General features: G+C 42.4%; 1 protein-coding gene across 1 annotated transcript; it reads left to right on the forward strand.

Annotated features, from left to right (window-relative positions):
• Positions 1-1,409: 1,409 nt before the first annotated feature.
• kdm7aa (lysine (K)-specific demethylase 7Aa) lies at positions 1,410-27,185 on the forward strand. The gene is made up of 18 exons (XM_044343422.1): positions 1,410-1,539; positions 10,138-10,223; positions 10,767-10,884; positions 12,919-13,079; positions 16,304-16,445; positions 16,967-17,153; positions 17,625-17,787; positions 19,386-19,473; positions 19,582-19,688; positions 20,063-20,154; positions 20,375-20,461; positions 21,044-21,295; positions 21,379-21,506; positions 21,959-22,113; positions 22,225-22,319; positions 22,504-22,724; positions 23,101-23,489; positions 24,251-27,185. The coding sequence occupies exons 1-18, from the start codon at positions 1,442-1,444 to the stop codon at positions 24,337-24,339; spliced, it is 2,658 nt and encodes an 885-aa protein (XP_044199357.1). The 5' UTR covers positions 1,410-1,441; the 3' UTR covers positions 24,340-27,185.
• The last annotated feature ends 50 nt before the right edge of the window (positions 27,186-27,235 follow it).

The raw sequence follows: 27,235 nt of genomic DNA on the forward strand, positions 1-27,235 counted from the left end.
GAACTATTGCAACCAACTGATGCAGGCTGCTATTATCATCCTGAGGACAAAGGAGGATATGTATGCCCTGCAGCAGGCTGAGAATGCACCAATGAAAAAAAACAACAAAACAAACAAAACAAAAACATTGCACTGTGAGATCTGCAGATGAAGCTAGTGAATCACATGTGTCCTCTTGTGCAGCCGGTGCTCGTGAGTCCCTGCATGCACCGAGACTGCTTGCCTATGCAGAGCAGCACAGATGGGCGTGTGGGGGGATGGGTGCTGTCAGCTCACAGATCAAGCTGTGGGTCGGTGGTCCCATTGCTATTCACCACACAAGCACGTAGGGCATGTCAGACACGCTCCATGGAGACATACCAGGGGAGGATATTGTGTTTTGATTTTGATGCTCCTCTGCTTATAGGTTGAGAATAATCACTGAGGCGCTCTGCAAGGGAGAGGTGTGAAAGCGCTAAGATAAACTCTGCAACTGTGCAAATATTCTCCCAAGGGAGAAGCTTTGGATTATATGACACATTTATGCTTTTTTTCTTTTTAAATCATATCGCCTTTGTTTATAGGCTACTGATAAGTCAGTGCTGAGGCTGCACATCTGGAATTAGATACTTTATGCAAGTTTCGGTTAGATAAAACACTTTTTACACATTGTTTATATAAAAAAAAATTGTTAAGTATCTAGAATTTGTAATGTTGCATTAAGAAAGTCCTCCTACACTCAAAAATATGTTTTTCTTCTTCTTCTTCTTACAGTTGGATGTTTGTGCAGAACGATGTATGTGCAGACTTTGTTTTCATATTCAGCTACTGAAGATGGAAAGTTTCTCTGTGCTCATTGAAAATAAGATTTCAAGGGATGGGCCTACCAGCATGATTTGTGACATATATATTTGCATGTTCATAGATTCTTGATTTTTTTAATGAGGAAGAAGAAGAAGATGTCATATTAAGTATTTTAACTTGGTACTTATTATACTTTTTTTGTGGAAAAAACATATCAGACACATATTATTGTTCCAAGCGCAGTATCATTATATGACTAGACGGGATCTTTAATTATTCAAATTAATATATCCGCTGAAATTCATTTAAAAATGCAAATATAAATATTAAATCAACTGAAATAGTCGCCTAATATTGAGGCTCAACACTTTCCTTCATTTCGGTCTCACAGTCATCATATTTTCCTGAATTCAAGTTTCTGACTGTAATACTGTAACGACAAAATACCACAAACAATATGCTTATGTCATTCCATTATTGGAAAAAAGTTTGTGTCTATTGTTGGTGCGTCTACAAAACCAGATGGAAATCGGAAATTGACGTCAGAGGTGGGGTTGCCTCGACTCGGCTCGCCTTCGGCTCCCTCTCGGGTGTTTCCGGACTGGGGGTTAAATCTCCGCCCCGCTTCATTCCTGCGTTGTTTGGGGACAGTAGGAAGATGGCGGCGGCCCCGCTGTACTGTGTCTGCCGGCAGCCCTACGATGTGAGCCGGTTTATGATCGAGTGCGACATCTGTAAAGACTGGTTCCACGGCAGGTATGTTGGTTACGGTGTCCTTTAGAGGTGAAGCCCGTTTGGAGCGACAAACACTGGATTTGTTAAAGAAAGGCGACGGTTCTCTTAGCGGTGGACTGGTAGCTTAGCCTGCTAACGAGCTAGCGGTGGGCGACGGGGGTTTTAAACCGTCTATTGACGCGACTTTACGAAAGAAAGTGGGGTTTCGTCCTCTGAAACAGCCTGAAATTTACTTCACCGTTCGGCCAGTGGCTCTACAATATACGACATGTGTCTACCCTTTGTAACCGAGTTCACAAACTACCTTAGTGACCCAAATAAAGCCTAACGACAAATAGTTTTTATCTTCTAATATGCGGATCTATCCAGGATTGCCGAGCGGTGTCAGTCAGCCTGAGTGATCAAAAGCTTGGCCGGGTCATCGTGATCTATATATGCTCGTACGTTTGCCAGTTCCTTTAAAGACACTTTAAAGATAAGTTTCATGTTGTTGTTTTTTTAACTGTGATTTAACGGATTAAGAACCAGTTAAAGCAGTCGCGGTACTACCCGCGTTTGTTTGAGTCCAAGCTCGCAATCCAGCTCAGCAAAGTCAGGTTATTCAAGGTAATGGAAAGCCCAGCCAACGGTTTCGTTGTACTTTAAACTTATTTATGTACCCTACACTTCATTAACAACTTCCAATTGTTCGGACACAATCAGTAGTTTATTGTTATACCCGGGTTATTAATATCATATTTACAACATATATAAATTTCAAGCTGTGTGTGTGTGATTTGAGCTGTTTGTATTTTGGTGTGTTTTTAGTGGTTTACTTGATTGGAAAGCAAACGGTAGAGAACAAGGAGCTTGTTATGGTTGGGGCTTTTGATTGACAGCTTGAGAAATTTAAATCCCCCTTTCAAGCAGAAGAGGCACATGGCAGGGGACCCCTAGTGGTGAATAGGGGGACTATTTAAAGGCACCAAATAGGCATAATATGTCCCTGGACTGATTATGGTTGATTTTTTTTTTATCCTATTTTCTAATGTTGTATCCTTGTTACTGACTACAAGGTGTGTTTATTGATAATTTTTATGATTCATGAGCTGTGTGGGTTGGTGTGGGATTTTTTTTATTGTGTAATACAACTCTATTGTGTATCCGTGCATGTGAAGCCTAAATGTCAGATTTTAGTCATCCATTCTTCAGTTCACACCCAATACTTGCGAGGAACACCCTGCACTTTGGGGTCACAATCATTTTTTACTGATTTGGGGTGACGGGGTGGTCTTGTTCATTGTACAAACTGTGCTTATAGTTGGGTGATGACCCCTGTATCGGCTGATGCCAGCTGACGTTTTGTTGCTCACTTTGTGCTCTGACCCCCCGAGAAAAGGAAGAAAAAAAGATTTTCCGTGTTGTCAAATTGATGTGCGGCTGAAACAGGCAACCGGTAAGACCTGACTTCATGTAACTGTCACTTTTTATCAATGTGGACCGGACTCCATACACCGGCTTAGACAAAACTTACACACGCTCAGCTCCTTGGTCCTTTGAAATCGCCTGTGTGGGCGCGTCTCCACGGCAACTGTTTATGAATACAATAATCTGTTTTTGCTCGTGTTGAAATGACGGAAGCCATTGCGTAACCACATTAAGCGTGCTGCCAAAAAACTTGGCCGCCAGAATTTGTGGCTTATCGGAGCCAAAAAAGACTGGCTGTGTGTCATGTGCCAGCAAGAAAAGGAACAAATGTTGGAGCTTCCCCCATTGATGACTAACAAGCAGATACACACATACACAGCACAGCTCCAAAAAACAGCCACATTTTCAGCCTCTTTCCCACGAGGCTGGCCAGAAGGAAAGGGATATTCTCTGGCTGTGGACGATGGCCCGCTGATGGAGTAGAAAGGAGAGGAGCTCAAACGTCCCTGTGCCTGTTTGTCAGCACGCTAGCTGAGCTGCTGTTTGTGTAGGGGGACTTTGTCTGGCTGCCTCAGTTCCTGGAGAGTGTCCTGTTTTCCATCACCTGTATCTCTCAGCATCTCTGTACACAATACAGCCTTTAGAGACTTTGATGGGGTGATGAATTGGGCATGGTACACAGAACACTGTGTGGTTTATCTGTGTCGGACTAGTGATCAGGGAGGTAAAGAGGGTGTATTTGTCTAGATGAGGTGCTCTCGAGTGTTGTCATTATAGATCCTTGTCTTGACACACAGTTCCCCACCAGTTTTGTCTTAATATCACAATACCAGCATTATACCGTTATATTTCCTGGCTTTATCAGGGACCCACATACGGGAAGAGATTTGGTTGTTGGTGGTTTATGAAAATGTAGTAGCATGTGAGGTGTAACGGTGGCAATCGGAAACTATTATTAGATTTGTCTGAAACTGCGTCAGTTTCTAGTTAACTAAGTTTTGGTGAAAATTAAGTGTTGCTGTGAGCTATTTGGAAGCAGTGGCTCCCAACTTTTTTGGCTTTTGTCCTCTTAAAGCAAAGCGATGAGTATGTGTGACCCATTTACTATATATCTAAGTTCATCAAATTACGTAATTCTTCTTCTTTCACTTCTCATATTTGAATGATTTTCAGAGGCCTGAAAGGGTGAAATTGCCCAAGATTTCACAATCCAAAACTGAATGATTTGAAAAGTCTGTAAACATTTGAAGTAATTTTATGTAGAAGAAATATGTTTTGGATTCTTGACTTTCCTTTTAATGATGTCATGACCCCTGAAATGTGTCTTGTGACCCTTTTGGGGATGTCCCAAACTTTAGACTTGGTACCACTGCCTGCCGTTAACTTAAAAATCCTACTTTCAACTCTATTCTGAATGTGAAAGGCTGTGTCGATGAGGGCATTTAGTTTCAGGTACTGGTGAGACAATGGAAAATGGTTCAGGAAGTCCAGTTTGAGTAACAGATCCATGAGTTTGAAGACTTAATAGACACCAGAACACTTCAGATGGGTTTATAATAATACAGGGAGGATTTTACCACTCTAGACGGCAGTAATTTTATATGTAAACCTGACAATTGCGAGGTAAACATTAGATACATTGTGTTTGCATTGCAAAGTATCCTATGAAGGGTGTGCACTCGTATGCATTTGAATGGCTAATGCACCGCCTTGCTGGATGATGTAGCCTTGTGTTTTGGCAAAAGCTGAGCACAAGTTCGACTTTTTTTTTTTTTTGCTGGACGACCCTGCGTTTCTTTTTTCCAGAGCCCTCCGAATGGCAGTGCGTCTCATTCAGATGAACGAGGGAGCTGTGCTCTGTCTGAATGCTGCATTCATTGTCTGAATGAGCCTCACCTAATTACAAGACACACATAATGTAAAGGGATTGTTTCCAGTGTTTACATAGAGCCAGTTTATGTTAACACGGTGGATGTTAGCGTGTTGGAAATCCTCAGCGGGTCACGTTAGATCACAGAGGTTGCCCTGCTGGTGTAGGTGTCTGATTTTGGGTATGGACGGGGTGGGGGTGATGATAGACCAGCGGGCTTGATGGGACAGAGGGAATGATTGATGGGAGCTCCGGTGAGCCAAGTTCAATGCACGATCTGTCAATGTCGCACAGTGTGTGAGCACACTAAAGAGAGATGGATGGCCTCCACCGAGTGCCTTTTTAGTGTTTACGCTAAGTGGATGGATGAATAAGTGGAAGGATCCTTCTTCTTTTTTTTTTTAAACTAGTATTGGCCAAGCAGAAGACTTTTCAAGTCATCTGTTTAGATGTCTAATAAGTAATTCACTAAAATAAAGAGCGACTGCATAGCTCCTGTTTAAAAGCAATATTTACATTCATTAGCAAGTGTCATGGGGGCAGGGAAACGGCATTACTTATAGTCAGTCAAGTCAATTTTATTTATAGAGCGTCAAATCGCAACAGAGGTTATTTCAGGGCACTTTTCATAAAGAGCAGGTCTAGACTGTTAATTTATAGAGACCCATCATTCCCCCCCATGAGCAAGCATTTGGCAACAGCGGCAAGGAAAAACTCCCCTTGAACAGGAAGAAACCTCGAGCAAAACTGGCCTCTGGGTGGGCGGCCATCTGCCTTGACCGGTTGGGTTGAGAGAGGAAGAAGGAGGGGGAGAGAGAAAGAAAAAGACATAGGGATGCACAGCAACAACAATAATAACGATAATAACAATAATAAAATATGACTAATAATACTAATAAAAGTTGCAGTGGGTGTCGAGCAGGACCATGGGGACAGCAGGTGGCCACAGATCCAGATTCTAGCTTGATCAATGTTGATTAGGGGTCAACAGCCTCATGTATTGATTACCAGTCAGATAGATATATCAGTTCTGCCATATAATTCAAATTTTACTTTCGAATCACTACTACATTAATATTGTTTAATTCAATTTGGGAATAGCTTTGGATTTCCCAGCCTGAAAACAAAAAATGGACAGCTCAGTATTGCTGCCATAAGAAGCTAATGAAAACATTTAACCCTTCAGTGATCTTTTGCTCAGAACAACAAGCTCTTTGTGAATCATCACATATAATAAAATGCTTATTGACAAGCGTAGCGAGAGGGTTACATCCACAAGACACTCGCTCTTTAAGTGAGTTCAGACTGAGTTTGTTGGCTGATGTATTTCAGCAGCAAACAGTCACAAGACTGATGACTTTGTAGGTTTTACAGGGGCGCTGGGGGCCTTAAGACAACCATGTTGAAGACATGTGTGAAAGCAGAGCCCCAGTGCTAGAAGCCCAGAGGCAACTCAACCTGCACCAAAAACAATTAAGTTGTTAAAACTCCCCGGGGCTCCCTGACGCCCCATAAACAACAAAGTGATCCTCTTTTGTTGTTTACCAGCTGACTACAGAGAGGCCCGTGGTTTCCTTCAAGCTCTAACCACTGCAGGGATGTTATGTCGCTTTTACGGATAGCTACCTAAGATGATTTAAGCAGTATGGCCAAAATGACAGATCTTTATCCATCTGTCAGCGCTCAGTGGCTCTAACTGCTGTCCAAGCCCAGCAGTGTTTATGTAAGCATTGGCTGAGTGCATTAGGAAAAGGGCCGGATGAGTCAGGTGCTCCTCTGGGATAGATAAAGATAGCCAGGTGTGTTTAACTGCCCCCATCTCCGTCTCTATCTCTGTCTCTTCCACCCATCCATTAGGGATCTGCCAGTTCCCTAATGTAGGCGTGTCACCTCCCCATGCAGAGCGGTTATTTAGAGCTTAAAATAATGGCAAAGCCCGCCTCCAGCCTTTGTGTTTCTGCACTGATCATTGAGGACAATGAACCCCTCACAGTGCATGGACTAATGAATAAGCCCTCTCAGTCACACAGGAAGGAGGCCCTTGATGAGAGGAAGTGGAGGGAGAGGGGCTGTTGATGGCAGGGGTTTAGCCAAGTACACACATCTCCTCTCATTCAGGAAGGGATGTTTTGCTTGGTAATCTGCTGCAGTGCTGTCACAGCCTCTAGGAATAACACTCCGGTCTGAAAGAACTATCTTTGTGGGACATATCGACTGTGTTCTGTCACTTTCTCCGACAATAACACTTTGTTACTGTCCCGCAACACATGATAACACTATCATATTTCATAGTGAGATGACATCAGTGTAGTTTTCTCCAATCTCCAACCTCGCACTGATTACTTTCCCTGCAAACGAGATTTGGTTTAAAAGCTATTTGCATATTCACCAGCTCTGCGATGATGCAAGCCTGAGCATGGCAGGAAATACTTGGCTCTCTTTCCCTTTCAGCTGATTCCCCCCCTCCTCCTCCTCCCCTTGCTTTCTTTATCTCAAGTCCACACAGTTCCACAAACGCGGGTGTCTTGTTAGCAAGTAATCATTGCAGGTGACGCATAAGCTGAGTCAGGCCAGCATATGTGGCATAGTGCCCTGGTTTCCCACCGTGGCATTACATAAATGAACGTACCAAGTGAGATGAGGACAACAAGGTCACCTCGGCTGAGCACACAGTGCTCTCACACATTTCTACGAACCCCGGCGGCAGAAAAAGCCGTGACTCATGCTTTCCCCCAGCGAACAGCCACATGTTTGAACCAAAATTCCTGATACATGAGCTAGGCCTAATACTACAGCCAAGTACTGTACAGTGTTATTGTTAGTCATCCGCTTGCTCACGTGCAGGGGCAGGAGTACATCTTGAAGCTTTTTTGTTTGCCATTTCCTATTTTTTTTTATGGATGTTGTAGGCGAAAAGTAACTTGCAAGAAAGGTGAGCTGACAGAAATAGATCCACGTGATGGCAAAACAAATATTCCATCAGCTGTTAATATTTTTGTTTAGTAAGTCTTTAAGGATGATTGTGGCAACTACATGCATGTTTTGGCTCTTTCACCCAACTTAGTAGAAAACTTTACAGTCATATATGCTTATCTGCATTGCAAATGATCTTTTCAACAATGTAAATGTTTGCTGTATGTAGTCAACTGGGGAGCAGGAGCTACTGGTGATATCCTGTTAGTGCACCAGGGTTATTGGGGCCAGCATTCACACAAGCTCACCACTTCCTGATGAGTTAATGGCCCTTGGCTTTATTTCCTTTACAGTTTCCTGCAATTCCTTGTAGATCAAAGCTGATAGCAGGCTGCGGTCAGCTCCATTCCTCCTGCAGGCTTCCCCCCCTGTAAAAACTGAGGTTATGTCAGCAACAAATCCATCTTTTATACCATGTCATTATGCTATTGCTAGGCGCCAACTTGAAACCGATCGCTCGGGCTTAAAGGAAGAGGTTCGATAATGGCAAGTTTCAAGTCTGTTCACTGGCAGTTTTTGTTTTGGACTGCGTGGTGTAATTACTGTCATTACAAAGTCGAGCAGTCCACCATCAGTGTTAATGGTGCTTAGTGTAATGTTTCTAAATTAGCAGCATTAAAAACAAGCAGAGGGAGATTTATATGGGCCTGTGTCATGTGAGAAGTCAAGCTTTGTTTATACTCTTGTGAGACATGGTGGCGTGGGCCTCCGCAGACGGTGCACAAACTATGACCATGCAAATTGTTTGTTGCAGTATTCTCTGAAACGCCAGGGGGCGTACAAACAAAATATTCTGTAGATAAGCAAGAAGTCGACGAGTGTTCTTTGTTACGATTTCCGGTCTTTGTTTACTTTGTTCTGCAGATGGAAAGAGTTGTTACAAATTTATTATTTTCCTGTTTTGTTGCGTGGTCACTTTGCGACAATAAGTAAAAGAGAACACATGTGCTATAAAGACGCACAAAATAAACTTCAATAGAGAGCGGAAGTAAAGGAAAGAAGGCTGACTGTCAACAGTGGTAAACACTGACAAACCAGCAAACATTGTCCGTCTCTTGATGTTTATTGAACTGGGACAGCCATCCCAGCTCCACCAGAATCAGCAGCAGCACATGTCTAGTCACAAAAATTCAAAGTTGCACGACCAAGCTCCATGACAACTCGCGGAGCCTTCGCGCTCGACGTGAACGACGCAATGACGTCACTCTCGGTGCACGCGTCCTCATGCCGAGGACACTGTGTTGAGCATAAACCTACCCTCAGAGTAGTAAAGTTGTTAACTGATCAAGCTGGATGCACTAAATGTTGCTCTTCATTGACTCCAAATCAAATTTTCCAAACTACATATTGAAGTTTTTGTGATTATGTTTCTGTGTAGAACAATATGCAACCAATAAGAACATCAATAAAGAGCCGGACTGATGATGCATATCGGTAAAAATATTAGTATCAATAAAATCCTGACGATATCCATCCTTTGAATATAATCATTGTGTTCATGCCTCAAAAATCACTTTAAAATGACACACATAATGGCGACCTTTTAAAGCACAGAGGGTTCTTTGTGTGTGTGACCTCTCCGCCACTTTGTCCAGACCATTTAAGCCTTAAAATGACGTGTGCACATGCTTGAGTCACACAAACAAACAGATTGCAGTTTTCTAACTCTAAATAGCCATTGATGTCTATTCGGGCTGAATGGCAACTGGTTTGCAGTTCATCCCATGCTGCTCTGGTATGGGTCTCTGGTATGCAACAGTGGAATGCATGTGTGTTGGTGCCTGTGGTTTGGCTGTTGCAGGACAGTCGGGGGTAGCAGTATGAGTGACGCTGACAGTGTTGGAGATCCATGGGAGACTGCAACAAACGCTATTTGAAAATTGCAGGTTTTGCCTTCTGCAAAAATGGGCTTGTATCATTACATTATCGGTGTGCAAAGGCCATGAAGTGTGGCTCAGATCTTCCACTCCTGTGTCAAATAGTGCAGCTGTAGAACATTTGTTGAAAAAAAAAAAAAATAGATCAGAGCAAAGGTCATTTTCCAGACCTACACTGTAGTCTGCTGTTTCTCAATCTCAAACTTGTAATCCCTGACATCTCCTGTTGTAAAACACTCCGTTTTTGACATTAGTTTGGGTGTGATTTATCCATTTCAGCGTGCTCTTACATCATCAGAAATATTTAATCCGATTCCTCGAGCAGGTACAAAAGTTCTTCGAATGGAATTTCAACTGAAATCTCATTTCACGAAAACAAAAACGGTGACAGGGAAATGTCTTTTGAAGATGTCTCAGATGTGGTTCGCATCTCGCTCGAACATACTCGAGCGTGTGTGACCCTGCTCTAACTCGTTTCCTCTCCGTCTTCAGCTGTGTGCAGGTAGAAGAGCATCATGCTACGGATATCGACGTTTACCACTGTCCCAACTGTGATGCCGTACATGGACCCTCCCTGAGTGAGTAATGCTCTCTCTCATTAGTATTACATTTCTTTTGCATTTTCTTTCTCTCTGCATGTGTGTGTCTGTCGCACCCTCAGTCCTAACATGTATCTCATTCATCAAACACTGTCCACTGATTCTCTGCGTTACATTTACATATCTAACCCTCCTGCCATTTCCCGTCCCACCCCTGTCTCTGTGTGTTGGACTGGTCCCAGGGGGAAAAGGCCACTCAGCAGTATACTCAAGTCTGATTTTTTTTTTTTTTTTTTTGTAGGGGGGGAGGGGAAAGGGTTAACCTCCGAGAGCCCAGAGGGCAGACATTAACAGGCTAATTGAATGGTGTTGTAAGCCCTCCACTTTGATTGGACGAGAACCCCCTCCCATCTCCATCTCTTAGCACAGGGGTTGAGTAGTAAATTATTGTCCTCATGAAAAGTGGTGGTGATGTGCATAATTTACCACTTTGTTGGGAGAACAAGCTTCAAGAGGGCACTGACATGATGAAATTAGAGCCAAAACAACCCCGTGAAACTCGAATGTCTCTGTTTGTTTCAGTGAAAAAGCGCAACAACTGGCACAGACATGACTACACAGAGCCAGACGACGGAACGAAACCAGTGCAAGCTGGCACCTCAGTGTTTATCAAGGAGCTCCAGAGCAGGACCTTCGCCAGGTAGATATCAAGTACCCAACAAATACCTCACTTGTCAACCCCGTGTGTAGTAAAAACCATGCGTCTCCAAATTTAGTGGTTTTAAAATTTTTCAAGTAATAGTTCCTGTGTTGGTTGAGAAAATTCTTCTACTTCCTAAATAATCTGTTACAAAACCCATCACATCCAGTGTGTTTATGTGCACTCAAGTAACCGTCTTTCTCCAGAATTGAGCTGATTTCTTAACTGTCATGTAAAGGAGGAACCTGGTTTCTGTAATCGGGGTAGAGGATTGGAGAAGTTTCCTCAGGTAGATTATGCTAGAGCTTTTTACGAGTACGCATGTGCAAAGCAATAGACAGCAGACAGGGACAAGCACAGCGCGGAGCAGCTGGATGAAAGGAGAGGTCATCACACTGAGCGACACGTCCTCGTATTAAAAATAATCCAAATTCATCCGAAGTTCAATTAAAAGTGAAACTAAAACAAAGTAGCCTGTAGAATTCTAAATAAGTCCGTTTCTACCGCCGCTCTGTCCGGCTGCTCAGACACACAGCCCCAAAAAAAGAAGTCAGGAAGCAGCGTCATCTATCACTAATAGTTAAGATCAGTCAGCCACGCTTCTAAAAAAAAAGGTTGGCTGTAGGAGAGAAATCTTGTTACTGATCTGCTGCATGTATACACAGATTTACAGTAACCAGGTTACCACAGTGCACGTAAACGTGTTCCCCAATTACGCACATAACCTGGTTTCTCTGAGCAACATGGTTACTTACTAAATGTGCTGATTATCTGGAAAATGTACTGTCACTAAGCTGAAAACAAGGCTGTTTTTCTTAGCTAATTAATAGTTGATGTTTTCTCAGCATAATAAAGCCTCTTTACCAAACAGAAGTTTAGTCATAGCTTAGTAGCCTCTAGCTAGCATGCTAGAGGCTACAATTACTTTACACACTTGTAGAAATCATCTTGGTAACACTCATAAAGGCTTCAGCCACTGAAAGGTTTGATAAACCTAAATAACAAAAAATTATATGTATTTTCTCACTTGCATCTTGTGGTGTCTAGCCATGCAGATGGTTTTGGTTTTACTTTTGATATCTATCTCTATGTTTTCTACCCCCACCTTGATGTAACTGTTACTATTAATAGAACTACTACATTTAATAATAGAAAAACAATTTCTTTAATAGAAAGTGGCTCCAATCAAAATAGTTCAGTGAGGTCTGTGGATTATCAAGAGTAACTCAGACACTCAGAGAAACTGGGTTATGCAGGTAATTGGAGAATGTGTTCACAGGCTCTGTAGCGACCTGATTACTGTAAATCCGTGTTTACACGCGGCAGGTCAGTAATCAGGTTTATCCCACACCGCCAACCTTATATTGGAAGCCTAACTAGCATATTTTGACTGTTAGTCATTTAAAGATGCTGCTTCCTGACTTTTGTTTTTTGGTGTCGGAGCAGATTGACAACGCAATGAGAGGACAAACTGATCAGCGGTGAAAGCGGACCTGTTTAGACTTGTAGAAGATACTTTGTGTTAGTTTTAGTTATAGCTGGACTTTGGATATTATTTTAAATACAAGAACGCATCCTTACATGTAATGATCTCTTCTTTTGTCAAGCCGCTCTGCTACTTTCACAATCTATTAACAAAAGTTGTGTCGTGCACATACGTGTATATATAAAAAGCAGATTCGATATCTAGATGCGTGTACATGTGGCCAAGAAATCAGCTTTCTTCATGAGAAATCCAGCTGGGGAAATCAGGTTTTACTATCCCCCTACTCTTCTCTTTTATATGAAGTTCAAGAAATTGGCTCACTAGGAAGAAAATGTTTTCAGTGCTGTGAGCATAAAACAAATAGGACTTTCTAGCTAAAAAGTATCGGGGTGGCGGCAGAAATGTCACCTGAGCAAATGCATAGTTAGATACCGCTAGGGGTGACTGAGATTGGGGTGTCTTGACCCTTTTAAAAAAAACTTTTTGTGAAACATGTAAGGGGTCTGAGGATACATTCATAAACTGAACCTGCTATGATTCTGTTTCAGTGGCGAAGAGATTTTGATGCGGATGAAGGGTGAGCTGGTGACGCCCAGGTATCTGGAGAGGCATGGCTTCAACTACCCCATAGCCATCACTGAGATGGAGGGCCTGGGACTCAAACTACCCGACCCTAGTTTCTACGTCAAAGATGTGGAGCAGTATGTGGGTAAGGACACTTCTTAATAAACAGGCTTGATGCAGCATAAATTTTTTTTTTTTTTTTTAAAAAGTTGAAATAAGCTGTATCAGATTTACAGTAACACATTAGTGTTTATCCTCTGGGAGGGATGCAGCCTCTGTGTTTGGAATGCATCAGACTGCTTAAAAGCTAATGAAACCACCCAACACCAGCCAGCTAAGTGGCCGTCGCTGAGCAGGCGCCATCTGTGTGTCAATATGAACAGGTTTCCAGGTTCATAGGGTTTTAACCCACTTATCAGGCATCAGGCGATGGCTGAATGAGTCCTAAATGAGTGACGGCTAAGCTTTCACTGCCCTCTCCATGACCACTACGCTTCCTTATTGAAACAGCCTGCCACATCCCAGCTCCTATTACAAGCCCATTACCGAGCCCACTGGTGTTTTTATCATTAAGTTCAGATTACAGACCGCCTCTCTCACTTTCTTTCTCTCCCATGCCCTATTGAGCATTAAGCCAAGGCACAGGTGTTGTGAGCTGGGACTCGGCGTCGGGTTACGTTTCTTACAGTTGGAAGACAATGAGATAAGAGGAGTGAACGCTGATGTCCTCTGTGTCTTAACTAGCATCCAAGCAGCTGCGCAGCAAACATGGCGTGCGATGAATTATTAGACCCAGCGGGATCAAGAGTGTCGATGAATAGGCAGTGGAAGGTTTTTATGATGGAAGTTTCATAAATACAGCTTGATATGATGTAGAAACACCTTGCTTTAGTGTTATATCCCACGTATATGCAGTGTGAGAAACGCTCTCTCGTGCATCACTTGACTCGGATTGATAGATTGATCCTGAAGGAGGATATCCAAGTCTTACTGCAAAAAAAAAAAAGATAAGAAGCTATACATAGCGCCGTACTCTTCACCTTTTCATAAGATCTCTGTGCACAATGAATCGCTGACTCGCAATTTAATTCTGAAGCAACAACGTCTGAAGATTGAGTCATCCAGTGAGCGCGTGTATGTATAAATATAAGAAACCTGATACACTGTTGGATTTTAAAGATGATATAATTTTCTGCATCTGTGACCTCACTGATTATCTGAAAAATGTACTGTTACAAAGCTGAAAAGCTGATGAATAGTTGATGTTTTCACAGGACAATAAAGCTTCTTTACCAAACAGAAGTTCAGTCATAGCATAGTAGCCTCTAGCTAGCATGCTAGAGGCTACAATTACTTTGCACACTTAGAGAAATCATCTTGGTAACACTTCAGCCACTTCTCTCAAAGGGGGAAATCCAAGTCTTACTGCAAAAAAAAAAGATAAAAAGCTATATATAGTGCCATAATCTTTATCTTTTCATAAGATCTCTGTGTACAATAAATTGCTGACTTGTAATTTAGTTGTGAAACAGCAACATCTGAAGATTGAGTCATCCAGTGAGCATGTGTGTGCGTGATTGTGTCACATAGAGTTCCTTACGTAACTGTTAGAGGCAAAACTCAAAACAAACTAGTTATTTTATCACCTGCTTTACAGTGGAGCTGCAACAATTTGTCAATGAATCAATGAATGAGATCATAATCACAATCAAATATAATCGTTTTAGTCATTGTTCCTGCAAAAAAAAGCCCAATGTTTGATGGTTCCAGCTTCTCAAATGTCAGGATTTGCTTTCCTTTGCCATATATGACTGTAAATTGACATTATTGTGGCCTCTGAGAAATTCTGAATACCTGTGTTTTTCATCTTCTATTTATTTCACAGACTAAATGATCAATTGAGAAAATAATTGGCAGTTGCAGCCCTGCTTTACAGCAGCAGGTCATATCTTCAAAGTTTCTTTCACAATAGCACAGCTGTCTAATGTTAGGGTTTTTTTTTTTTTTGGCATTTTATTTCCTTTTTATTAGATAAGTCCCAGCAGCAATTGAACTGGGGAGGTCGTGGTTACGCGGTATGCGCCTTAACCATTTTGGCTACTGGCTCGCCCCCCTCACAGATCTACCTGGGGATGATAAAACGTTTTTTCATTGCGAAACCGTTAGATCTGGAGAATACCTCTTGAGGATGCAACCCGCTGCTGAATAATGCATAAAGAATAACATCTAAGGTTTGCGTAGGAATCACGAGGTAACGTATGGAGTGCTGAGGTCACAGATGGGGGCTATGACATCACTTGGCCCACTTTGATGATTATTGAGGGAAACATTTTCTTTCACTGATTTATATTAACGCAGCGTGAGAACATGCGTGTCGACAAAGATATATCCGCAACAATTAGCTTAATTAACGACCCTCTTTAACATAGCTGGGTGTTGTAATATATCATGGAGATTGCGGCGGGACTTCAAGTAGCTGGAGTGCCTCTCGAGGCTGGTTCAGTAGAGCTGTGGGTTTTTGATGTTGCGTTTGCGAGGCTGGTGTTTCAGCTCGGCGTTGTGTGCTTTCCAGGCAGCTTTGTCTTTCACCGTGTGACTGACCGCCTTTACTCCAGCTGTTCTCTGTCATCAGACGCTGGCCAGCTGGGCCTTCAGAGGTGTCTGTTAGTGCAAGTGCATGTGAGTGCATGTTTGTGTGTGTGTGTGTGTGTGTGATAGAGGCTGAGAACACGCAAAGGGGTAATAAAAAAGGTGTGTGGGAGGGGGTGTGGGGAAAATACAACAACCAGCTGTCTGGCTACACACACTGCACCCCGGTCCTGCTTCCGGACCCACGTGTCACCCGAGTGTGATTTGTAGCGTCCCAACTGTTAGCTGTGTGCTACGGTCTCTGCTTTCAACTTCTTCTTTCTCCTCCTTTTTTAGCATCTGTTTTCTGTCTCATAGGCGTAAACACACCACATGCAGCCCCTTGCACTCTCTCTCTCTCTTGCATCTATACACATATTTCGCTCTACATCTCCCACGCACGCATAGGCATTAAACGCTGCAGCCCTCTCACCTCCACCCACTCGCCCCCCTCCTCCTCCCCCTCCTGTGGGACCGGTGGTCTGGACAGATTGACAGATTGTCTCGCTTGCCCCCCTCCCCACACTGCCATATCGGTGCCAGTTTCCCTCAGGGCTTGATCTCTAAAAGCACATAGAGATGCCAGCAGGCCGCTGACCCCGGTGATCCCCTACGCCCACTCAGCAGCCAATTAAAAAGTTGAAGATATCTCTCATTCAGTGACTACAGAACATCTCCATATGATGTTAAACTAAACAACATGATGTTTCTCTAATCTCTCACCGCTTATCTCCAACGCAGGCGGTGATAAAGTCATCGACGTGATAGATGTGGCGCGGCAGGCGGACAGCAAGATGAAGCTCAGCGAGTTTATCAAGTATTTCACCAAGCCCCATCGACCCAAAGTCCTCAACCTCATCAGCCTGGAGTTCTCTGATACCAAGTAAGCTTCCCTTTAATGGCCACAGGACAACATTCAGTTATTCCTTAAAAAAAAAAGCTCATATAAATCAACATTGTCTGTGGAAAATGCAGCAAAGTGAGCAGATTTATTTGGCCATTTCTTTGTAGAGTCTAATTTTGTTTGAGCTCTATTAGTTTCCCTTGTGAATTGCTGGGAGCAAGAATGATTGTGGACAATGAAATATTTAGAAATTAAGCAAAGTTGCCTGAGTTTAGTTGCATTTTCAGCTTCTTCAAGTTTCCTTTTTCTTCATTTGAGATCACCATACGACTAAAGAGCAAATACAAGATCATTTGAATTTATTTTTTAAGTTTTTTTTTTAACTGCCATGTTTCTAGATCTCAGTTTGGAATTAGTTTTTAGTATCTTGCTCAAACTTGGACATAGCACATGACTGGATTTGAATCTGAGAGCTTCTGGCTTTAAAACATAAGACAACAATACTATCAGTATTAATAACTGTATTAAACTCTAAACGTTTCTCTTTTTGCTACTCGAAGGATGTCTGAGTTGGTGCAGGTTCCTGACGTGGCTCAGAAGATGTCCTGGGTAGAGAACTACTGGCCGGACGACTCCTTCTTCCCCAAACCCTTTGTCCAGAAGTACTGCCTTATGGGGGTCAAGGACAGCTACACAGATTTCCACATAGACTTCGGAGGCACCTCCGTCTGGTACCATGTTCTCTGGGTAAGTGTGTGTTTGTGTGTGTGTGTGTGAAGAGCTGCATCACTACTCTCAGCAAAACCGACAATGACATGTTCCAGGCCAAATGAACTTGTTTGTTTGTTGTTTAATCTAAGACCAGGCTGCCCTCACATTCGTCAAGCTCAGTGATTTTTAGTGTGTTTGTATACACTGAAGTATTTAGGGCAGGCAGTCACGGCTGAGCGGCTAGCCCCTCGCTGAAAGGTCACCCCACTTCTCACATCACATCAATTCATCCTGCAGCTCCAGGGGCAGCACTGCTGTGCAGCTTATAGTGATGATCTCACCTCTCTCTCTTGTATAAACTGTAGCTGACGTTCATTTCAAACTGGAAGTAGGGGAGGGTGGATGTTTGTGGGTTTTCATAACAGCGGCGTCACCGCAGCTGCCGCGTTCAAACATCAAAGTCTTGCACAGGCGTTTTCTCAAACCTATCTCGATCTGCTTTTGCAGGGTGAGAAGATCTTCTACTTGATCAAGCCCACTCCCGCCAACCTTGCACTATACGAGGCATGGAGCTCCTCGCCCAATCAGAGTGAATCGTTCTTTGGGGACAAAGTGGACAAGTGTTACAAGTGTGTCGTGCCCCAAGGAACCACCCTGCTCATCCCTACAGGTCTGTATTTACCTTCATGACTGTGTTTTAATGTGACTCCGCTCATCAGGGCTGCAACTTGAATGAAATAAATGATTATTTTATTATCAATTAATTATTTTGTCAATTAATTGACTGATCATTTTGTCTACAAATATTAGAAAACAGTGAAAAATGCACAATATGCTACAGCACAAGGTGACCTCAATAAATGTCTTGTTTTATAGTCAAACTCAAAAATACTCAATTTACTATAATATAAGATCAAGAAAATCAACAAATTCTCACATCTGAGAGCCCAGTTTTTACTTGAAATGTTATTTAAAAGATTAATCGATTATCAAAACAGCTGGCAATTAATTGTCTTTCAATCGATTAATCAACTAATAGTTGTGGCTCTACTGTTAATCTTTATTGCCGAAAGACTTTTCAGACTCTTGGACGGTTATTCGCGGTGTGGTTTCTAAGAACATTTAATTTTACAGCTGTTTATGATAGAAATAGTTGGTGCCTCGCTAACTGTATTGCAGCGACTCTGCTGACCTGTCGTCTGGAAGCCTGAAATCCCTGAAACGCTGCCATCTGTACACAGCATATGCACACACATGCATACGTAGTTAAAACAACAACAACAACAAAAAAATCTCGCTTCCCATGGCTCCTGCCAGGAAAATACAGACTTCTTGAAAGTCCTCTATCATTGCCAAAGGAAATAACAGAGAGGGAATTTCCTCCTGAGCAACAACCCAAACAGTTCTTAGTGATCATAATTACAATGGAAAAATGAAGAGAAACAGAGGTCTTATGTAATATGATGAAAGTAACATTGACACTGTAGATCACAGCTTCCCTACATGTGATTTTGCCATCTTGTATCTCTTTAACTAGCAGCGCTGTTGTCGTCAATTAGAAGTTAAAGTTAAAAGATGTTTGTCATTCATGTCACTAACACAATATGACTTTCATTCACCGAGTTGACGCTAATGTCTCTGGTCATACGGTGACCCATCCATTAAGTTTCTCAATGGACTTTTTAAGCCGACAGAGTCCCTTTGCTCCGTCCGCCGCTGCACCCAGACAAGACAAAGCTCAGTTCAGCCCGTCAACTGCTGGATGTCCTCAATCGGTCTTCCAGCCATGCTTTCTCAGCAGCGGTGTAAAAGAAAGCTTTTTTTGGCAGAGAGGGTGTGGAGAGGTGGGAATTAAGTGGGGGTCAGAGAGCACAGTGGGTCAGTCAACCAGTGTATTATCAGGCCTGTCTATCAGTCTTACACCAACCCCCCCAGACTCTGCTTTCTCTCACTTTGTGTTGTATAAAGAACACTGTTTATCTGAGGGGGGGACACTTCATCGTAGTCAGCTTTTATCTGTTACAAAATCTTGACTGTGGGAGGATTTTGTTTGTGTTTTTGCCCCGCACATGTGGGTCTGTTTGGTATAAATGTCCGTAGTCGACCATATGGATGAGATATTTCTCTATATATTCATGCAGACAACTCTAAGCTGCAACATATTTCATAAGTGTGACTTCGGTTGTCCTACTCTTGGTGTTTTTATTATTGCAAGTTAGTCCAGCTGATAAGTTGTGTTAAACGTTTGTGCTCTGGCGCCCCCTACAGGCTGGATCCATGCTGTTCTCACCTCTCAGGATTGCATGGCGTTCGGAGGGAACTTCCTTCACAACCTCAATATTGGCATGCAGCTCAGGTAAACAGCTCAGATAATAGCAGAATTACGGGCGATTATGTGCGCATTTTTATCTGTAAACAGCTTTGTTGTTTCTAATTGTTTTGTTTATCACGTGTCGGTCTCCAGGTGTTATGAAATGGAGCGTCGTCTGAAAACCCCGGACCTCTTTAAGTTTCCGTACTTTGAGGCCATCTGTTGGTATGTGGCCAAGAACCTCCTGGAAACCTTAAAAGGTGGGTTTAGTTTTATAGTGACAAATTACAGGTGACGACAGCGTCACACGTAAGATTGTGTTTATTTTAAAAAATCAGACCTGTTGGGGGGGGAAATAAAGGAAATGTGTGTGTCATTGTTAAATAGGAACATGTGTGCATCTTCTCAGAGTAAACAAATGAATAAAAAATGATAATATGATGATAATCCACCAGCTTGTGAGTTGTAGATGCAAAAAAATATCTTTATATTTAGGTAGCGCCTGTATTCAGACTGTTTAAATTACAGTGAAAAGTGATCTTTCTCCCCTTAAGACAGTTTCTGATCTTTAATTATTTTTTTTTATACCAAGTTTATTCCTATTTAATTTTCTTTTTCCTTTGTTCCACCTCAGAGCTACGAGAAGACAACTGTCCTCCACCAACCTACCTAGTGGAGGGAGTGAAGGCTTTAATCAGTGCACTGAAGACCTGGTTGAAAAGAGAGGTGAGAGTCGGTCACAGTGTTCTCACGGTCATCTCTGTATACCCGCACATGACTCCGGTATCTACAGTCCGGATGGTTATTGTTACACAGCAGCGGAGCTCCAGTACGGGACGTCACCACTGTTCGGTCTTATCTTCTGGATTTGTTGTCAGTGGCAAACAACAGACTTCTTTCTCTTCAGTTCTCCTGTCTTGAATGTGGTCTGTTGTGGCTTTTGCAGGTGACTGAGCCCACCAGTGAGGTACCAGACCATATCAGGCCTAACCATCTCATTAAAGAGCTGACCAAGGAAATCCGCTACCTGGAGGTAAGGAAGGATGAGGAGGATGAGGATATATGAGACAGTTAGACCTTTGAACCGTCATGCAGGTGTTGATGTCAGATCTGCATTGGTGCTAGTTTTAAAGCTAATGAATTAGACAGCTGCTCTCCAACATGATTTGCGGCACTTGTCATTTTTTGTCAGTTTTTGTCATCAAATGTCAAAAATATTTTCCATATTCAAGCAGAAATGTTTGTTATTGCTACAAATGAACTGCGATTTCTAGCAGTGCAGTAAATTATCTGTACTTTTTGTTAGACTTGAGGAAACATCAGGTTAGAAAGTCGACTTTTTTCCTCCTTCATGCCACTTTTGTATTAATTTGATATTAAGAAGCACTTGGTACTTCACTACTCATACTACTAAGAAGTGTTTTGTTTGTTTGCCTGTGACACTGTAAGTGAAATATAACAGACTGACTACGTGTCAACATATGCCCCACTGACACCTGAGCGCCGGACAAATTTATAACATAACGTAAAACAAATCTTGTCATTCTAAACGTTCTGAACTTGCAGAGTCCGTTCAGTCCTGAGCTTGACTACATGTTGTGTTTTGACTCTAAAGGAGGAACCAGGCAGTGGTAACAAGCCAGTGAAATCTCAGGGAAGTGGGTGCGGAGCGGCATCTGGATCCAACGGGTGCCCGGCTACTCGCTCCACACTGGAGAGGCTGTGCCAGGCCCGGCGGGCGAGGAGGGCTGCCAGGCGGTTGAGGGAGCAGCAGCGGCAGGCCCCCAAGTTGCCCTCCAACCTGGACATCTTAGAGCAGCACACCAGGGAGGTGCTGAGGAGGCTGGAGGTGGGACCGCTCGAGGAGGTGAGCATCAAGGAGCACAAGTGTAGTATGTGTAGATGCTCTCTAGCGTTTGCATGTGACTGACTCCGGTCTGTACCATCCAGGATCCAGCGTTCTGTGCCAAGGTTCATGGGAAGTTCAACAAAGTGTCAACTGCATCGGCGGCTGCTGTTGCTGAGTCTTTAGACGACAACCACCTACGGCTCATGCTGGTGAACGGCAGAATCATCAGGTCAGAGCTCGCACACTCACGCTGCATCTGATGATTTAAAGCTCATTGGTTATTAACAGCAAGGTAATGCTGTACAATTTGGAATCTAACTTTGGAAACGTTTTTTTTAGGTAAGCTTAATAATACATGAAGTGAGGTAGTTCATAAACAGTGAAGTGTTTATATACTGTATGAGCATAATTCCCAAACAAAACATCAGTAACAAGGTAAGATAATTAGATAATAAGATAACAATATAATTGACAGTAGACAATTGACAAGTTTTTAAATGATATTGTAATAAGTATTAGTATTAAATTAGCACTTATGCAAAAAATAAACCTCCATTAAACCAGGACACAAGTCAGAGAAAACAGTGAAACAGAACTAACGTTACCAAAATAGTGTTGTTTAAAATCTTCTATGTGTTTTGGAGAAATGACAAAATTCATCGAGTGTATTTACGTGTGCAGAGATATGAGGCGGCCGGCCACGAGCCCGGTAAAGACGGAGGGCGAGAGGATACCTGTCGGTCAAGGTCCACCGAGGAGTTGTGTGGACATGAAGTCGGAGAGGACGCAGGACAGTCGAGAGCAGCACAGCACGGTGGAGAAACCCACACTCCTCAGTAAGTCACCGCTCTGATTGTGATTTATCACACACACACACACAGGCAGAGAAACTGTCGCCAAGTGTGTTTATTGAAACAAGCTGATGGTGTGTCCTCGTGTTTTACCAGTGGGTCTCGAGAGGGTGAAGACTGAACTCAGGGAAGAAGTCTCAGGACACTCCAGTGTGTCAGGCGTGGAGTCAGACAGTGACTCTCCCGCAGAGGTAAACAATGACATTTCTCTTGGTTGTATTGTCGTTGTTTATGTATTTATCCCAACATAAATAATAAGACCGGCGATACCACAATGTGCTGTATTCTTCCTTTATTGAACCTGGTTTTAACTGTTCATGCTGTGATCACTGAAGCGTCCTAGTTCTGACTTTAACATGTACTTTCTCAATGCAGCGTAAAGCGTCATCGTCATCGTCGTTGTCCTCCTCCTCCTCCTCCTCCTCCTCCTCCTCCTCTTCTGACGAGGATTCGGAAAATTCAGAAAGTTCCCAGGAGGAGGAAGAGGAGGAGGAAGAGGAGGAGAGGGGCTCATCTCAGCAGAAAGGCTCAGGGCACACCATAGAGCTGGACCAGTCTGGCCAGAAACTCAGGCACAAACACAAACCACTCAAACGGTAAGAAACACATCTGTTGATTATTTTCTCAGTTAATCAATTAGTTGTTTGGTCTATAAAATGTCAGAAAATGGTGAAAAATGTTGCTCGCGGTTACCAAATGTCCGCAACCCAAAGATATAGATAGATAGAAGAGTAAAGAAACCAAAAATTATTCACATTTAAGAAGATGGAACCAGAGAAGTTTAATATTTTTCCTTAAAAAAATGACTCAAAATGATTAATTGATTATTAAAATAGTTGCTGATTCTGTCGATTAATTGGCTAATTGTTGCATTTCTACAAAAATGTTGAAAATGGTCCATCCCTTAATGCTAAAATATGTATGGAGTGCACTGAGACGTAGTAAATGATCATCCGTGTCCGCTTCCTGCAGAGAACGTCCTACCTCACCCAGCACAGAAGAGGCCATTCAGGGGATGCTGTCTATGGCTGGTCTGCTGTGCTCCTCCAAGCCGGAGAAGGTAGCCTCATCCCAGGAGCTCTGGTGGTCCAGCCCCAGCCAGTGTTCGCCGCTGGAGCAGAGGGAGCAGGTGCAGCACCAGCACCAGCGCCACCTGCAGGGAGAGAAGAGCCCGATGGACAGCCAGGGCAACAGCAGCGAGGCCTGGGACAATCAGGGGCTTCCCAGCCCTCTAAGCCGAAGCCACGCCACCAGTCCAGAGACAGACTACCAGTACTGTGACCCCTCAATGTCTCCACCGCTGCACCCCTCCAAGAGACACGCCCCCAACCCTCCACCCATCAGCAATCAGGCTACAAAAGGTTTGGAAATCTGATAGCAGAATATTGTTGTCTTTGTTAAAGCCCCCCTTCTACTCAAATCCGTCACTTTAATGTTTGATCTTCACTGTGTAGATTGATGCAGGTCAGCGTTTGACACTAGTTTTCACTCTCATCAGCTGACAAGGGGAAAGTTTCTGACTGATGAGTTTGGAGTGAATCATATTCTAGGATGAAAACTTGAAACATCAGAGCACAAACACTGAAAATGAACCTCTCAGATGTTCAGAGACATCTTGTTTCCAGCAGTTAAACTTTGCATATTCATAGATTTTTATGAGGCAGCTGGAGTAGATTTTTTACAAGTTAATAGGACTTTTTTTCTAGTAAAACCAAATTGGAGACAAATTATTATTCAAAGCGGATTATTTTTATATGTCGTAAAGCATGTCTGGAGGGGATTTTTAATATAATAATAGATTAGGCAAAGAAAAACAACAGCCAGCAATCTTATATGGGGAAAAGCAGGATGACTGAAGTGATATGACGTGCAGGAGAAATGGAGGGAAGTTTATATACTTAATGCTTCATTTATAAGATGAGAAAATGTGTCAAACAGGAAGTTAAAGCAGTATTAATTGCAGTAAATATTCAAATATGTGGAAAAATAATTTCCAGGCTGCAGACGGCACTGTACGGACACGTCATACAAACAAGCACCTTTTAATGCAGAATTCTAATGCTAATAATTAAAAGCATTAACATGTGTTCTCTTTTTTTTTTTTTTTTTTTGTCTTTTTCAGGCAAGCGCCCCAAAAAAGGAATGGCCACAGCCAAGCAGAGACTGGGGAAGATCCTGAAACTGAACAGACACAGTCGCGTCTTTGTGTAACACTCCATAACAACGGAGGCAAAGTGAGAAGTTGGAGTGTATTCTTGAAGAAGAAGAAGAAAAAAAAACGCGTGTATTTGTTACCAGACACTTTTGTGCTGTATAAATGGAGAAATAAAAAAAAAAAAAAAGAGAGAACACACTGCCTGGAGACGACCATAAACGAAAGAACCTTGACACATTTAAAAAAAAAAACAACAACAAAAAAAACACGCTCACTGTGCATGCTTAGGAGACAGGGTATCGGATTCGATTTAAAATAAAGCAAGTTCACGACTTCACTACAAGCACACTAAAGAACAAAACAGAAGGGAGCTACGGCGGGGAAGAAGCGGAGAAGAGCGAGCATGTTGTGAAGTTTTTCTGCTGCAGGGAAAAAAAAAAAAAAAAAAAAAAGGTGGACTGAAGCTCCTGCGGGCATTTGAATGGACAAAAGGAGAATGCTGGAGGTCTACCAAACAAAAAACAACAAAAAAACTGCTTGCTTTTCCAGAGGAGACGGCAAGATATCTACCGCTTCTGATGCCAAGACATCTGCATCGTATTTACGAACATTTCCTCTCTTTGCTAGAACGCACCCCTCCCACAACCACCCCCCCCCCCCCCATGCCCCCCCCTCCCTTTACTTGCTTCACGCTATCTGCGACAAACTGAACAAGGATCGGAGGAGGAGCGAGGTGTATCTTGTCTGGATCTCCTAGCAGGGTCTTCTTCTTCAAGCCCCGGGAGGAAGACGACGAGGGAGGGGGGGGACACGAGGTGCTAAAGAAGAAGGAGGAGGAGGAGGCGGCGGTGGCGGCGAACTGAAAATTTCAAAATGGTGCTTATTGTTTGTACTTTTTCTCCACTCATGCTTGTCCCCTTCCAGCCCCCCCCACCTCCCTTCCCCGACTCTCCCTTTATATCTCAATCACACCAGCAATAATGACTTTGAGGAGAGAGAGGAAAGAGCGAGAGAGAGGCAGCACTCTGGTGCGTTCTTCCTTTAACTTAGAAAGGTCCCATTAGATGCATTACAGACTTGCACAATTCAGTGCAAAAAAAAAAATCAAAAAACACTCTCAAATCTGCACTATGTTGTTTGATAAATAGAGAGGAGTTTGTCTTTCCGAGCATTTTTCTCCAAAGGGAAGTAAGTCAAAGTGCTGCCTCTTACTTTGAAATAGGAATTACGAGTCGTTCACTCAGTTAAAAAAAAAAAAAAAAAGAAAAAAAAAGAAGTTGAGAAATGACTCGCATGATATCCTGCTTAATTTATTTCTTGTTTTATCTGTGATGTTGATTTTTTTTTTAATGTTATTTTTATGAATTCTGAATGATGTATTTATTAATTGAAAGAGATAATGATTTTATTATATTTTGACCCTGAAACCTTTTCAGCTATTCTGACGGTTTTCCTTCAAAGGGTTTTTTTTTCTTCTTTTTTTTAAAAATCTTTAACACATACTTTTTTTGTAAATGTGGATGTTTTTAGAGTTCATGTGATCATCATCTGTTGAGTAGCAATTTACCTACAAAATCTTTTATTACCTTCTATCACAAACTTTTTTTGTTTTTGTTTTTTTTTCCTTCCCCCTCCCACCAGACCCAGTTGAGTAGATCCCGTGTTGATTCTCGTCTGTTCTGGTTTCCTCTTCTCTCTGTAGCTAGAGGTGTTGGGCTATGTGCGAATAGAGAATAGGTTTAGGTTGTGCATTTTGAACTGAGAAAAAATGTCAACTTCCATTATCTACACCTGAGCAATTGCAACTAGTGCCACTTATCATCTAGCAGCAAAAACAAAAACAAACAAAAAAAAAAAACAACAACCGAAGTATTCTGAGCCACTGTGGTCGATCCAAAGTAGTCGATGTATTCAGAAATGAACATGGGATGAGTGAGGTTTTTTTTTTTTTCCTTTTTTTTTTAAAAAAAAAAAAAATACCAGTGCTGATGTGAGATGCGCGTTTTTTTTGCTCGGGGTGCGCAGTTCTTCACTCTCAGGGAACGATGCCATGGACATAACCTTCGATTAACCACCAGCCACGTCATGGATGCAGACAGTATGTTCTCAGCTCTATAACTCAAGACTTTTAAGATTCACCTTTTTATGCTTTTTGGAGTTGCTGAGGTTTTTGTTTGTTTTTCATCGCTCAAAAAAGAAAAGAAAAATCTTCATGGTCGTGGTCTTCAAGTTGTGCTTTTACCAGTCAGTCATTGTACCTTTTTTTTAAGGCTACTTTTTACAACTTCTGTTAACATGAATTTGGTATTGTCTCCCCCCCACTGCTTCTTAACACCCCCCGATGAGTTGACTAAACAACTAAATGACACCCAGGCTAACTTACGCCATGTAGCTTTAAGACCACTCTTTGAACCGTGTGGGACTTGGAAAGCTTTGCTCAGGTTGACTTGAAGTGCACATGACCTGTGAGTGACTGTGATCAATTACTCAGCCCTGATGAGGTGTTTTCACATAATCCTAACACAAAGAACCAACTTTAAAAAAAAAAAAAAAAAGTGTTAATCACATTGCCAGACTGATTTCCCCTTTTCTTACACTACACTTTAACCTTTTGATCTCTTTGCATGTCAAGTCATTGAAAACACACAAGCTGGCCCGCAGGCAGGGTTTGTTATAAGCTGTTAGTTATTCATCCTTCAGGATCTGTCCCCTTTTTTTGCTTTTATATGCAGCTCTCTTGGCATCTGTGTTATGTGCGTTGGTTCTTGCAATGGTTTTTCCAGATTTAAATGGCTTATGATTTAAAAAGATACAAACACTGGCTAACTGTGACACTGTTAATGCGTTGCATTTTGTTTCTGCATTTCAAAAATTGCGTGTAAATAAAACTAATGAAATAACACTTGTCTTTTCTGCAAGTTGCTAGAGCCAGATATTAACTGATTACTATGA

This window comes from Thunnus albacares, chromosome 23, assembly GCF_914725855.1.
Source record: "Thunnus albacares chromosome 23, fThuAlb1.1, whole genome shotgun sequence".
In the NCBI taxonomy this organism is placed as follows: Eukaryota; Metazoa; Chordata; class Actinopteri; order Scombriformes; family Scombridae; genus Thunnus; species Thunnus albacares.

Bases quoted from the DNA above. Each gene is read 5' to 3' on its own strand.
- kdm7aa (XM_044343422.1), top strand. From the start codon at position 1,442: ATGGCGGCGGCCCCGCTGTACTGTGTCTGCCGGCAGCCCTACGATGTG. The intron at 19,474-19,581 runs GTAAACAGCTCA...GTCGGTCTCCAG, and splicing joins AATATTGGCATGCAGCTCAG to GTGTTATGAAATGGAGCGTC. The intron at 21,296-21,378 runs GTGAGCATCAAG...TGTACCATCCAG, and splicing joins AGGTGGGACCGCTCGAGGAG to GATCCAGCGTTCTGTGCCAA.